The 16139-nt window shown below is 36.1% G+C and overlaps 1 protein-coding gene across 1 annotated transcript; it reads right to left on the reverse strand.

Annotated features, from left to right (window-relative positions):
• Positions 1 to 1244: 1244 nt before the first annotated feature.
• Positions 1245 to 9905, reverse strand: LOC116292901 (zinc finger CCCH-type with G patch domain-containing protein). Its single transcript, XM_031700250.2, is given in 18 exon segments — positions 1245 to 1354; positions 1356 to 1443; positions 1991 to 2070; positions 2550 to 2662; positions 3175 to 3229; positions 3402 to 3517; positions 3963 to 4027; positions 4449 to 4492; positions 5201 to 5370; positions 5935 to 6026; positions 6701 to 6769; positions 7036 to 7098; positions 7387 to 7481; positions 7678 to 7758; positions 8200 to 8274; positions 8801 to 8913; positions 9463 to 9565; positions 9693 to 9905. Coding segments are annotated over 18 exon segments (1521 nt in total). The 5' UTR covers positions 9741 to 9905; the 3' UTR covers positions 1245 to 1303.
• Between the last annotated feature and the right edge of the window lie 6234 nt (positions 9906 to 16139).

The raw sequence follows: 16139 nt of genomic DNA on the forward strand, positions 1-16139 counted from the left end.
TCAAAAAGACACGAAAGAAAACAATGGAATTAGGGGCTACTAAAGTGTATTAATCAAATATCTATTTCACGGGTTTAATGACTTCACTCTAAGTGGCTATATATTTAACACTAAATCGTGCTTTTAATTTTCTGTGCTCAGTTTAGAAGTGAAGCACTTGGGGATCAGAGGTGCCATAAGTACTTGCTGAAAGCTCATGCTTGTAACACTTCATTAATTGTAAATTTTATTTGGGCCAGTGAAACAAAGTTGTGGAAACAATGGAATTACTGTAGTGTCTGCTACTATGTGGTCCCGGGGGAGGGGGGGATACTACCACCCCAACTTGGGTAGGGGTTGGCCGCCAGGACCTCAAAACCCTGATCCTATCCCAGACCTAAAATTTTGATTTTACATACCCTACCCCAGACTAAACCCGGTTAGTCAATAGATTGCAATCTATTTGCTAACGTTTTTATTGTTTTTGTGCCGGCAGAAAGTGTAGCCTATTTGCTAGACAAAAATGACCAAATCCTTAACCCTATCCCAGACTAAAATGACCAAATCGTAACCCTATCCCAGACAAAAATGATACCCTATCCCAGACCAAATGTCAAAAAATGATACCCTACCCCAGACCCAAAAGCCGAAAAACCATACCCTATAGGGCGGTACATACCTGTATAGCAAATATAGGGGAGTACCCCCTCCCCCCCGGTATGTTGTGTTAGGTTGACTATTCTTTTATGGGGAAGTGAAATCCCTCTACTAAAACTAATAGTGCTTGCACTACATCCGTGAAACAAATACTAATTTTTAGTACTAAATAGTGATAATCAAACAATAGGAAACAAAAGATTCTGTATGAATTACTACTAATTAGTACTAAATATTTTTCACTGTTTTAGTGTGTGCACTATAATGATAAATCTTTATTTATTGCTTTTAAGTGCTTTATCTATAATTATACTCAATAGTGCTGACAATGCTATTTATGATACTATATTATGAAAATATTTAGTCATGCTCTTGTTGCTCCTTGCGCAAATATTTGTCACTTGTATAGAGAGTTTTTACATGATGTACAACACTGGCCATGTTTGTTTAACAAAACAATACGTTTTCTATTCTTCCGGAATCAAAGTCTTTTCTTAGACAAAACACTAAAATTCCATGCTATTACTTGGTACACCAATATGGCTGCCTCTTCACAAGAGCAAAAACATTGCCTCTGAGTCACCTATTTATCAATTGAGATTCAAGAGTGTTATTTCAGACAAATTTTATTATAAATAACAATATATAATAACAAGATTAAATTTCCTCAAAACACAGTCAATTTTCGGTGTTGATCTTTCTGGTGTATCTTCTGTTTTCATCATTTTCTCTTTTGTCTTCAGTTGAGTAATGTGATGTTCTAATCCTTTAACCTTTTTGTTGAAGAATGAACTTGTATTCGCATCCCTGTGTTTGTATGGAAGAAAAATGTTCACACTATTAGTTGACAAGATTAAGTAATACTGGTATACACCTAATTGAAAAAATCGTCTGGTTCAAAAAAAGGTCTTATCATCAAAGCTAAGACCGAAGGGGAGCATGGGAAGACAAACAATTATGCTAATTTCATGTGTATTGCAGTTTTCCCTTCCTGTGCACATTTTATGCATCATGGCTTTGGCATGTTGTTAATCTAGGTTGACCGACTTTGCTCTACTGTGCATTTTTACATGTCTATATGCAAATATAATACACATTTCGGAATACCCAAAATCCTTTTCGGTCTTAGCTTCAATAGGTAACCGGTCTTCAATGATATGACCTTCTCAAGCCTGACCAGGTTTTTTTCAATTAGGTGTATGCAAAATTGAAAAAATGCATATACAAATTTGTTTCATTCTTTTTTCCTCACGTACGAAACTGCTCTATGAATGGTCAATTATCCTCATAGGCATTATGACAGTCCAATAGTGTATAATTTTGTAATGTTATAACTGAGATCAGTTTGACTTACGTAGCATTTCTTCCATGAGCTTGTCGCTGTTTGTGCAATTGCTTTTCAGCCGCAGTAATTTCTTCATGAATTTTAAATAACTGGGAAAAAAAGAATTGAATGAATGAAAGATAATCTGAAAAACAGCAATAAATGAGAATGACAGACAGGAAAGTTTACTTATACTTTGGTTTTCAATATTCTCTGAACTCAGTGGTTACGAGTGCTGCATGCTGAAATTTGGTTTTTCACTGCCATCAGTCAATAATTAATCAGTTGGTTCCTTTTATCTTCTTGACTGGTGGCAGTGAAAAACCAATTTCACAACAAACTGTCGAAATGTCCAAGTTGGCAGAATATCAGAAAATCGCAGTAAAACTCCTACATCAAGCTACAAGAGATTGCTCGGGGGGGGGGGGGGGGGGGGAATAGTTATTTTTGGGGGATTTCAAGGGGGGGTCTTAAGAATGCTTTTGTCATTTAAAGATTTCACCTGTCCCCTCCTCTGCCATACATTATGAACGCAGCCTAAATCAAAACTAAAATGACTGAAACATAAAGCTTGCAAGCAGTACTTTACCTTAATATTCCAGTTCACATTTGCATCATCCTCTGTACCTTTTCTCCTCTTTCTATCTTTAATATCAAATGGTTCAGAAGCATTTGTGGATTTCCTTATATCCTGGATATTACCTGCATAAAGGATAAATAAAGTTTTTGGGTTTTAGCACCATTAGTAAGTGCAAACCCATGAAAAGTTAGAGTACTTTTACGTGGTTGATGAAAATTGTAATCCTACACCCTGATTGGCTGAGCTACTATTGGTCTATTAGTGATAGACCACACATGGTCCGTGAAAATAGTAAGCATATTATACATAGTATTAGTACAAACCTGTAAATTGTCTATCATGAAACCTACACTCTGATTAATTGGCTAAGCTACTATTGGTCTATTAGTGATATACCACTAGTAGCCAAAAGTGCCAGTTTTCAAAACCAAAATGTGAAATGTGAAAAATAAATTATTTCAATAATGCAATAACAATGAAGCTTCTTATTGGCTATTGAACATTCTTGACATATTTCTAGGTGCCCACAGTTTCTCCATTCACCCTGTAATCTGCACCTATAACTACTAAACCCAAATAGTACTAAATTATGCAAAATTCATAATACATATCTCAATATATATTAAAATATTACCTCTGCTCCCACCAAACTTGTGATTTAGAAACAAGAAAACATCATTTATTGTTCCCTAAAAGTAATTCATAATATCATGATAAATTATGCATTGAGCCCGAAAAACAATTAAAAGAAAATGTAGCACTATTATTTTTTAAAGAGTCTTTTAATAGTTAAAAGACCCATTAGCATTAGCAGTCAAAATAATAAGCAATTTTTTAACAACAGTAAATTTGAGTCCTTACCTGTTTTGGAACATGTATAGACTTTGTTGATAAGTCTTTCTTTTTTCTTTTCTTTTTAAAGGGTTCTTTTAGTTTTTTCTTCTCGCGTAACTCAGCACAAACATCTAGTGATTTTCCTGTGGACAATAATTCAACAAATAAATTCTCAAGTATTTAAGCTCCTGGTTCAAAGCCCGGGAGGGGTACTCCACTATGTTCCCTATATGGGTACTTGCCGCCAAACAGGGTATAGATTTCAGCTGATTCTACTCTGGAACAAGGTATATAAAGTCACGTTCGCTCTGGGATAGGGCATATGAAAACAAGCTCTCTCCTCTCTGGAACAGGGTATCCATTTTCGCAATACCGGAACAGGTTATGATTTTCAGCAATCTTGCTTTGGAACCGGGTATGAATTTCAGCAAATTTACTCTGGAACAGGGTCAGGTTTCAGTGGGCTCAGTGGCACATCACTACCCTAAATGGGCAAGAGTATACCCCGGGGTTCAAACAAGCAATGCAAATTCCAACACGAAATTAAACTGCAAAAATAATTAATTTTCTTTGAAAAATTAACTATACCTTGTGGTAAAAGAACAGCTTCAATTGGATCAACTCTACCACTTCCATCCTTGCCAAGTCCTTTTCTGGAGAATAATAACGAGGAAACTTAATTATGATTAAACATCCAGGCTACTAAGCAATTAGAACATAGAACCATTAGCGATAAAGTCAAATCCCACTAATTGACATCCAGCTTTAGCACACATGTTAGAGTTATGCAAGAACCAATCAAAATGTAGAATGAAAACAATGCATTCCAATTTTGAGTATTCAAACCAATCAGAAACAAACAACTAGATAGCCATTGTCATTTTCACTTGAGAGTAATAAGATATGTTGAGAGGTTATTGTTTTCTGCTGGTTTCTGATTGGCTCCACTTCACAAAGTTGGAATGCATTGTTTTCATTCTACATTTTGATTGGTTCTCGCTGTCTCAGTAGTAGCCCCAGTTTCAGCAGTTGCACAGTAATGGGGTTTTACCTTTTTCTCTGACTGATACTTACCCAAATATATATCCCATCCTGGCCATTAATTTTGACCCAATACCCTGAAATATGAAATGTTATAATTATTTTATAAAATGATTCTTATGAACCATCCTTTGGAAAGTTTAATAGTTCCCCTTTACAGTTTCCTGCGACATCTTGAAAGGTGGCTGTTGCTTTGCATCAAGACGAGACGAACAGTGAGCTTGCAATGATAGAGATCATCGACATGTATATAATTGCCCAAGGTGTTGGAAAAGATTTCTATCATTGCAAGCTCACCATTTGTCTTACTTCGATGCAAAGGCATGGCCACCTTTCAAGATGGAGCAGTGAACTGTGAAGCTAAGGGGAACATTGGTGCCCTCCATGGCAAGGATATTTTCTTCAACTAAGCTATAACAAGTAAAAATGGGTAAATCAATTGCAGGGATTGATTGCTCTGTACCTCCTCCTAATCTAGAGGGTTCTTATGCATAAGCTATCAATGCCAGATGGCATATACACTTTCCAAATTAATCTCTCCTTGTCCGTTGCAAAATCCCCCTCCATGGGAGAAGTACGGAAAATTTACTACTAGCCACTCCTCAAAATTACAACTCTAACCCTAACCCCCTACCCCTGGCTCCCCCCTCACCCACCCCCATGGGAAAGGTGTGGGCATTTACTGTAGTAGCAGCTCTCCTCAACGTTCTTGTACCCAAAGACACCCAACAATGCACAACACAAAATTCTTGGAAATCATTGTGATTATGACCATCGCTCCTTACTCTTGTGTGCTGTTCCCAGTCTCCCAGATTAGTTCCTTTTGGCTTCCATTCTTTGAGGGCTTGTTCGTTGTCATCATCTTGATCCCCATTGGTGAATCTTCTTTCTTCACTATCGCTTGACAGTGACGACAGCTCTTCATCATCAGAAAGATCAGGCGATTCTTCCTTATCTATTCAATAAACGTTGTTTTGGTTATTATATTGGTTTTTGATTGTGCTATTATTGTATGAGATTAGAATAGGCCCTTTGCAGCTAACAGTCACATGTGTGTACTGGAGAGCAAAATTTTCGTTTTGTTTTTTAATTGGTGATTCTTTTTAGCTACTTGTAAAGAACTGGATAAAAAGATGTTCAAGCAGTGTGTTACGAAATGCAGTCTTATTACGATCTCTCGAAACAGGTTGTAGAAATTTTGTTTGCTCACCAGTATATTTCACCCATGGGAATCAAGATGTTCATTCATTTGCTCTCAGTGAATTAATCACCACGTGATTACTGAGCTGCACAGGGCCTATTGCTTGATCCTGATACTTTTACCCAGGAGTCACCCACCCTGGAGCTAAGAATCATGGTTATGGAAGGGGGACAAAACAGAAAAACAAAAAGGAAGCTGCTAAAAATAGAAATTTAAAAAAAATCAAAATCTAACTTTTGAAGTAATTGTCATAAAAAAGGAATAACACTCAAGGGGAAGTGATCTAAAGGCATCACACCAAAATGCTTCTAGACTTACGAAGTGGGAAGACAGAATCCAGTCCAAGAGTTGTATCATTGTTGTAGGTATCATAATGAACCAGAAACTCATGATGATCTTCATCTACTGATCTATCAAACAAAAACATAAATTTATATCAAAATTAATTTAAAATTATATCATTTATAATTTACAACTATCCCTCCACTATCACTCTTCTGTGTGATTGCCTCCACATGCACTAGCACTAAATTGTGTAGTTCAAGAAAATATCCATACCCTACCATGGAGGAAATTTGTAAAAGTAGCCCCCTACCCCCAGGAACTTCCAGTTTTCTTCCTTACAAACTTTGTAATTTTGTTCTTTCTCTGACCCCCTTGCCTCCAGAATTTCCAATTTCCTCCATGGTTGCATGGGGTATGGATATTTTCTGGAACTACACATTCTATATTTACAACACACAACAAAACCCACATAATGATTTTTATGGAGGGAAAGCAGAGAACCTGGAAAAAATGCCTCAAAGCAAAAGAAAAACACATTTAAAGAAAATTGACTCTCATCTGTGGCTCAGCTAGGAATTGAATTTGCGACTACACAGTAGTGAGAGACAATGCAGTAGCAGCGCATCAGCCACTTTTTCCAATACATTATTGATCTCATGACAGAATGAGAGCTCTTGTCTGCATTTTCTGGTTTTCCTATCTCCACAAAAACCCACATGTTGGTTTCTTCATCCAGCAAAAAAAAGAAGGCATAATATGTCATATAAGACATTATGGTCACAATTTAACAAAAACGTACTTTATTGTTGACTTGTACCAAACACAATCACTATATCTTGCTAAGCACTGCTGTCCTTCTTTGATTTCACTGTTAAAACATAAATTTTGATGACATCAATATAATGTAGCTATTTCTATCCATCTGGGCATGCTAGTTGTACGAAGGGTGGATAGCGCTATCTGATGGATTAATCCTTATACAGTGGATAAATTGATGCCGTTATCCAATAGATTTATCCACTGAATAAGAATTATCCTTCAGATAGCTTTATCCACCCTTTGTACAACCGGGCCCTGAAATGAAATACTGAGAAATGAAGTACTGAGAAAAATATACATTTGTGCTGACAGTACCTGAAGTTTGGTTCTTTGAATGGCTTGAGATCCTCTACCTCAACAAGAAAACCATGAGAATATCTAAAACAGGAAAACAAGATAAAAGTTGTTTAAACACTAATTTACTATTAAAAGAAGATTGACACACAACTTGAATATTTTGTAAACTAATTCTGTTTTTTCAGTGATACAGCGATAGAGTAGAAAGAGAATACATTATTTAATTTCCAATTATTGGTAGCCTGCGTCACATCCGGAATTTTCTTCGTAAATAAAATTCCGGATGTGACGCAGGTTAATCATTGGTTGAACCGTATTTTTTTCAAATAGTATAAACTGGTAACACAATTAACTTTTTCTATTTAATACCTGCACTCGTTTTCACTAAATCGACACTTCCCATCCAAGAAGTATGGGCATGGCACCATTGATTGATGGGTAGGGTTAAGAAATAGTACTCTCACCTAAAATTATGAACCACCATTGAAAAATAAACAATAAAAGCCAAGAGTCAATTCTTAGGTAGAAAAGACAATTCACCAAATCTGGCAGCAGTCACTCTGGTTAGGGTATCAGTTAGCCCAGGAGTTTTTACAAGTATAAATAAATACAAATAGCTCTTTTTTCCTATGACTTTAATTTTCTTCCGATTTTACTCACTTTAGCATTATCTGGAGACTCGTCATCAGACATTTCAACACTGAAAACCATAGCATTGTGGTGCTCCTTGACACCCCATTCCTGGATGTTGATGAAATAATTTATAAATATTCATTATAGCAAAAAGCATTTTGATTATAAACAGTTTGAATACTACAGTCAAACCATGTGTTCATGTGTTCCTATCAAGGTCCAAAGATTCATTTCAATATTGATTTCAATATTGATTTCCATCCTGCTTTGAACTAATGAGACAAATGTCGTAAATTTCAATGATAACAAACGCAAGTGATGCTGATTTCCAGTGGAAAAACATACCTCTGCCTCCCAGCTTCCCTCCCCCCCCCCCCCCCCCCCCCAAAAAACATGACCCTCACACAGAGAAGACTGAACTTAGACCCTTGTAGCATCTTACCTTAATATTTCACAAAAAATGTAATATTATATTTACTGGAAATAAAATATACCTCTGCTCTCCACCCTACCATTCCTACCACTAATAGACATCCTAGAAGTATATACCTGAGTATAAGAAACTCTACATTTTGTGCCGATAATATCTTCCTCTTCAACTGACTCAGTGTTTTGGGTCATGGACTGAAGAGAAATGAGATAAGAAGATTTGCTAATAATGAAGTCTTGCAAACAAGTAAGAATACTCACCTGAAAGCTCATTCGTACACTAGAAAATACAAGTGACATATGAGATATATATAGAGGATATTACATGGGCGCACAGAGATACGAATTTTATCTTAATTTTATCTTTAGCGCAGCGAACGAGTGAGATATCTAAATTTGAACACAAGAAGATAAAATTCGTATCTCCAAGCAGCCATGTTATGTTCTGTTTATCATATAGATATCGATGAAACTTAAATAAGACAAAAGCTCAAAAATTCTTTATTAAAATACGTTACTATGTCAACAGCGATATCTTCACGTAAGAAAGATATGGTATCTTCCACTGGTGAAAGATATCAAGTTTTCGACACTAGAGAAAACCTGGTATTTCATCTATATCTATATGATAATCAAAAGTATTGCAGAGCTAGCATGTTTCACTGACATGTAGAAAAGCTGAGCTTAGGGTTCCTTTTGAGCCACAATAATTGCTACTCACATCATCATCTTCATCTTCAATATCTTCATCAAAGGTAAGGGCTTTTGATCCACTTGCTTCTTGCTCTTCCAGGGCTTGTAATAGTCTGGTCTTTTTTAAGTTTAATAGACGTTCTAAAGGGATTGAAATATAACTCAATAATTATAATAGCCCGGCCATTTATACAAAAAATTACAACTTATGTTTACAATTTACGGCCATGATTACTACCCATAAGTAAAATAAATAAATAAATAAATAGGATTTAACAGTGGCATTTCTACAGAGTAGCTATTCATCCACTGCAATTCCAATTGGAATTTAGGAGTTGATTTTTGCGGAGGGAGGCAAGCCGGGAAACCCGGAAAACCCTCGAAGCACAGGAGAGAACCAACAAACAACTATCATAAGAGACTCTTCAGCCATGAGGTTCACTCCACTACATGAAGAACTACCACCGCATTCAATATTTACAACACACATGTTGAGTTTTACCTAGCGAGGAAGACTGGAAAACCCAGAGAAAAACCCATGTGGCAAGGGAGAGAAGAACAAATCAAATAAACTCCAATCATTTCAGAATAGTTTCAAAGACGTAATGGGCACATAATATTTCCCCATTTCAGACCATGTGTCATTTTCTTGAGAATAAAATTTAACATAACTTGGTGATCTATTTTTACCTTCTGATAAATGTATAAGCTCAACTAAGTCGTCCCTGATTTTAACCATGTCTTCTTGACCCTCTTCGCCAGTAGCTTGAAGAACATTTTGAACCTGGAGGAACTAAGATTTTGGCCCAAAATAAACCTTGTTTCATATTAAACTTTTTTTTATTAAAACCGGTTCAAATTTTTGACAGCAACAATTCAATTCAATTTACAATTTACAAACAAAATAGCAAGATTTTTACCTGTTCTTTGTATTCATTGATAGCTCCAGTCAAAGATTCTTCATCCATGCAATCTTAGTTTATATTTAACGTCAGAAAATAGTAAATTTAACTGAAATTATTATCAATTTTTCATCCTTTTTCAGCTGTGTTGAGCAAAAGTACAAGAATACCAAGGCGTTCCTCGCTTTACTATTCTCAGTCTCCTCTCTGTTAACTGTGTGACAGGAACCCCGTGTGTAGTTGACATTATTGATACATTTTTCTTTGATTATCATTCTTTCGGAAATGAGAATTATTTTGGTATGAAATTTAACGGCTAAATAAGATTAAGGAAGGGTAGATGTCGAGAAGTGATGTTTTATTGTTGGATATTAGCGTCGTTTGGGCCAACGCAAATTGGCGGGAAAACTGCGGACAAGTTGCATGATTATGAGTTCCTCAAAATTAGTGACAAAAATGCACATAATAATAATTCCTCCTACGTTTTTTCAACGTGCATTGTTTTAGAGGAAGGGGAAGGAGGGGTTATTTGTTGAGCTTAGTGGGAAGTTACCCCTCCCCTCATGGGAAATCCTAGAATCTCCTCTGGGACAGCTCAGTTCGTGAGTTCTTTCTAATTAAAGGTTTCAGATTCCCGAACTATATGCGATTGTTTTCCATGCTTCATCTTTCGTAGTTTTCCGAGCTTGCGCAGTACGTAGTTCGTGTTATACCTGCTTCGCCAAATTGGAAAGATGTCCTTACGATTTTACCAACAATGCGCAGTTTACGAAGTTTGAGGTAACTATATGGTTAACCAATAAACGCAACGACACTAAACTGAGGTCCGAACAACGACATTTATCTAGGAACCTCCAAACCGCAGGATCAGATAATCCTACTCACAGTACCCATTAGTTTGTGCACAAAAAAGTCAAGATACGTCAGAAGTCTTTTTACTCCCCCACCTTCTTAATTCCCCCGCTCTAAATACACCCCACCGTGAGGCTGGCTAAGGTACTTAATAACTGGTGCGTCTTCACTAGTGCGCAAAATATTGACTATGCAGATTAGTCAAGGCAGGTTGCTAATCATTGACTCAATTACTGGAGATTTCTTTTGCACTCTGGTATATATAAAACAGCTCATATCAGGACATATCAGAGGGCTGACAATGGAAAATCAAACAAAACCAGGCCATAATTCCAGAGATATTTCCAGTGCTATTCAATATGCATGCTGGTCCGCTGTACAACTCGTCCCTTTCAGCTCGCCCACGCTTATAAAAGTTGCGTGGGTTCCCTGTGGTGCCGAAGTAAGTCGATTTGGAAACAGGTGAAAAAATGAACTAAAAATGATTTTGTTTTTATCAAAATTTGAAGAATCCTTGAGAGTTCTGACATAAATTGTTGTATGTGAAGTTAGTTCCAGCGCATGTTATGATTCAATTATATAGGGCTTTTATTTTGCCTCATCTTGAGTATTGTAGCCCTGTGCTGGTGGGAATATCTAAGTCACTCTCAAAAAAATTAGAAGAAGCCAATTATTATATTCTTAGAACTTTATTAGGCCTATCTAAATCTAATTCTTATGACAGCATTCTTAAATCAATTAATATGCGTACCGTAGAACATAGGAGATATTTCCAAGTTTTAGTCTTACTTTTTAAATGCATCAAAGGGAATGGCCCTAGATATATTAATGACTTTTTCAAATTTCGTACAGTTAAGTATAATTTAAGAGGCTCTGGTACTAAACTTGAGCAATATTCATTTAACAGTAAATGGCGTCTTAATTCTTTTGTATCCATAGCTAGTCATCTTTGGAACAATTTACCATCTAATGCGAGAAATGCTGTTAACGTAAATAGCTTTAAGAATATCATACGTAAATTAGACTTCATACCTTTTATATATCGTTAGATAAATTTTTATTTATCATATATTGGATTTTTTTTTTTTTTTTTTCTTATTTCCTTTATTAACTTCCCATTGTAAATAGATATTTATTATTTCATATTTTATATTTATTGCATATATACATATATATTTTATATTTTATATCACTTTAATTTAGGTTATTTCTTAATAGATTAGTGCACGTGCGCATTTTAAACGAGTATGTGAAATGCTCCTAGGCGTTATGTGGATAAATAAACTATTATTATTATTATTATTAAGCTAAAATGACGATTTCACTCAATTAAAAGGTGCAGTCCGCGAGAAAAGGCTGGTGAAATTTCGTGTCTCTTTGCGTGATTTAAAATGAGAATACCCTTGAAATTAGTCGACAAGCTTCCTCGTCCATTGTGCCTAAAATATCAATGAAATATTATTACTCGTCTTGAAAGGATTCTGTACATAGCTGTCAGAATAATCAGCTTACTGACTCAGTACAAATAAACCTTTTCTTGGACTTAACAAGAAGACAAATGTTGACGTCATTATCACCATGGTGAACTATTATTGATTACTTACACATATATTTGTCATTGTGGTGATAGTGATTGTTAGTTGGTTTGTTTGCGTCATACTCATTTATCATCTTCTTAATGATCATGTTGTTATTTAACGGTCGGGAAAATTATTTCTTTCGTTTTCTTTTCGTAGATTTACCACAGACATCCTCTTGGGGAAAATACAGCTTTTTCAAAAATATTTTTTGCTACGATATAAAGCTATCTCAATCTATTTTGAATGCTGAATTCTCATACCAACACTACGAGAATTCTCTTTGTAGTTTCTTATTGTTAACTAACATCTCGCAAATAAAAATTGCAGCTCGAGTGGTCACGGTAAATTATAACGAGAGTCGTTTAAAACCCAAAATCAGGCAAAACCAACATATTTTACCTGTAACCTCTAATTCTTCCTTTCAATTTTTTTTTTTTTTTTTTTATTACAACGAAAATTTTTATTTCATTTTTGCTTCCTTTTCAACGTTGTAACACACCCTTCGTTCAAAATTTACAGTGGTATTCAATACTTCTAAGAAATCCTTTCTAAATTAGGCCTATCTCGTTTAATCCATCCTTCAAACACCTGCCTCTCACAAACACAGCAAGCCATTGATTTGTACTACGCGCGATCTTCTAGTAAGAATTAAAGTAGTTGATCGAAGCGACAAGAAAAATTGGCCTGCTGATATTAAAACACGAAGCATACAGAGTTAGATTAAGTGTTGGTACTCTAGTGAAAGGCTTCCTCGTAGTCCAACGCCATGGATTGATTTTTCAATGCAATCTTAAGCATTTTCTGGGTCGCCCACGCGTTGAGGCGGGATTGAAGAAATGTCTTTTACCCTATTCATGGTTTGATGATTGTCAATTTCGGCGCAGAACAAATTTTCATTTTTTGGTCTTCTACTAATCCTTCATATTTCATTGATACCAAAAAAATAACTAAAACCTAAAACGATTTCTACTCGAATGCTTAGCTTTATTCATTCATATTTTTTACATTTTAAATCTACTACCATTCGATTAAATTTCTAATTTTATTACTCCCTTTGTTTTTTTCCCATGTTATGGGTTCCCATTTTTTCGTGGCATTTCTATTCATGTCATTTAACTTTTCCTTTAATTCCATGCTACAAGTATACTACAAGTAGTAACTCGCGTAGATGTCCTGTTGGCCTTATTTCCATTTTTTGCGCGCTATAATTTTCTCTTACAACTCCTACTAATTTTCTACTTTTCTCTGTTTCATTTGATTTCCCTTTATTCCACTTCTCAACAGTTGTAAGTCTTATAGTGTCCCTTGGTGTCTTGTTGCTATAATCCAATTGCTGTGATTCTCTTTCACTAACAATTCACCTTTATTAGTTTTCAATTTTACTTTTCATTTCATTTCATTTCATTTTACTTTCTTTTTTAGTCGTTTATGGTTTTGCGTGTTGGCGTCTCATTTGCTTTAATTCTATTACTCCTTTCCTCTTTGAAAATTTCTTATTCGTGTTGTGCTTCATTTGGCATTTCATTTCATTTTGCTCTGTCTATTAGTCGTTAGTCTTGCGCGTGGGCGTCTTGTATGTGTAAGCCGATTTTTGGCATAATCTTTGACATTTTTTTAACCCGATAAATTTTTCCCCCAGCTTTCTTAATATTCTGCCGTTTGGCCACTGAACAAACTATCCACGTCAATATTTGGACGTTTTTTTGAGTACACAGACGGACAGACGTCACCATACAAACCTTTCGAAATGTTTAGACATACTAGCGACATATATGTGCGTATGACAAAATTTTCTTTTAAATTACCAAATGTCCCAAGAATTGAGTTTGTTTTCTTCTATAAGGATGCACTTGTACTATTGACAGGCGAAGGCAGTTTCCACGCGAATTAAAATTCTATGAACCAGTTGACCGAAAATCGTATTGAAAACTTGAATGACGCGCCGCGTCTTCATTTTCCCGCCAATTTTCCAAACAGGCGCATTATATTTCCCCTAAGTATCAATTAAAATTCGCGCAGTGCTGTAATTTCTTAGGTCCATCCTTCGATAAGTTCTTAAAGGCTTTAGAATGTGTCCAAATTAGAAATTATAAAATGCCGGATGCCTTAAGTACTCTAGTATGTTTCTTATTCTAAACTTAGCTTACGGTGAATTTGGAGATGCTGTTGCAAAACATCTGTCAGCTATACAAAAGTAGTTACATATACAATGCGCTATATTCCTACAGTTTGTAAATGCGTTTACGTCATAGAGGAACTCTTCTTGGCTAGCCAGGCGAGATTAAATGGGAAGGGGGGGAGTCTTGCAAAGAGAATACCCATAACTGAAAAACATAAAAAAAGCTATGACGAAATGCGTGCAAAAACTTAAATTGAAAGTTCTATTCAAGTTGATAGTTAAAACGAAAAAAAAAAAAAAAACTCAAAAAAGTTAAGTAAAAGTTTCAGGTCACCCATCCAGGTACTAACTTCGCTCAATCGGACTTGACTCATTTTCCTAAAGACCAAGCTTTTTCCCATTAGACCACGGTTCCAGGTGAATCAGCATAACAATAGCCGTGAAAGCAATGCACCAAATAGACTAGACTTTTTAAACAGTATTCATTCAACCGATTCCGTGCGTGGCAGAGATGCAAGGGATTAGCCGATATGGTCTGGGGCCGGCTGGTCTCTCCCCTGATGCTCCGGCTAGAACATTTTCTTGCGTAATTCGTACACCCAAGGGCAGAAGGATTTAATTGCCGTCAGGTCCGAAGTCCATACGCCGCCTCAGCTCTGCGGATGTCTCGGGGGTATGGCAAAGTGGAGTCGATTTTTTTTAATTCTATCATTGGGTCGAATCCCATCGTATCCAAATATCGTATCAATTTGACATTTTTTTAAAGGAAAGAGTAACTATCTAATTCCTTTTTGCTCTTATTCAGTATTAACATTTAGGTAAGCTTAGCAATCTCGATCAGGAAAACCGAATTCTATCGAATGAATTAATTTTTAAAGATTTTTCAACAAAAACGAATTTTAGGCCCCGGTCCCAATCGGCAAACTAAGGGCAACAGCTCGTTTAACTTGCTGCATGTTCCTATTTGGCCACCGTAGGTTCCAACTTTAAATCTTGTGGGAAAAGAGTTCCAGAACACAAAGGTTGAAATCATACTCAAGGAAATTACATGTGGCCCAAATGGGAAACATTACTCCAAAAATGAAAGGGTATATTGCGCAGCAGAACAGCTTTTCCGACGTAGCCTATGAATGGTACAATTTTTGATTGCGAATGGAATGTACGAAGCGTATATATATTTTTTTCTTATCTCTCTTAGTAAGACGTCATGGAAAAACGACTTCCGGGTCCAAAACGAAAGCAGTTCTATAAAAATCATTCCTACTTAGTTTTCTTTATGATAGGATTGGTCCTTTAAAGTTTTAATAGTCTTAGTTGAAGGTTAAAATATCTAGAAACATTTTTGGGGTTTTTATTAGCGGTTTTTGTGAGCGGTTGGGCATGGAAATACGTCACAACTTAGTCTCAATCATGGAAAGCCACCTCAATGCTCGGTTGCCGTTTTCCTATAGAGCGTTTTCACTCGGCCCCTAGAGAGTTAATTAACTGATAAGTGATGGCAGCCATATTGGTGTACCTAACAAAAGAAACTAATGACAGTTATTGTCAACGGTACTCCAATATGGCGGCTGTGCTGTCATGTGAAAACGCTCTAACAGTCAAATTAAAATGGCTTTTTTCATTGTTTTTTTATTTAATCACAATCCGTACTTACGTCAACGGAAAGGTACTTAAGCAAGTCCTTATTAGGAAAGAGTACGGTACGACTTCGAGTTTGCACGCCTATGACTGAATGTGAGCATATTGCTATGCGGCATGTTTTTCTGCGTGTAAGTCAGTTCCCCCATACTACAACCATTGTTATTGGAAGCCATTCTAATGTTACAGCATGTCGTACTGAACTTGTGCGTACTGTAAGTCAGTACCGTGTACATTCCCTCCCCCCCCCCCCCCCCCCGTATGAAAACTATTGAT

Source organism: Actinia tenebrosa, unplaced genomic scaffold (assembly GCF_029948245.1).
Source record: "Actinia tenebrosa isolate PJP-AT-01 unplaced genomic scaffold, QUT_ActTen_1.0 PGA_scaffold9__36_contigs__length_13948895, whole genome shotgun sequence".
NCBI classification, from domain to species: domain Eukaryota; kingdom Metazoa; phylum Cnidaria; class Anthozoa; order Actiniaria; family Actiniidae; genus Actinia; species Actinia tenebrosa.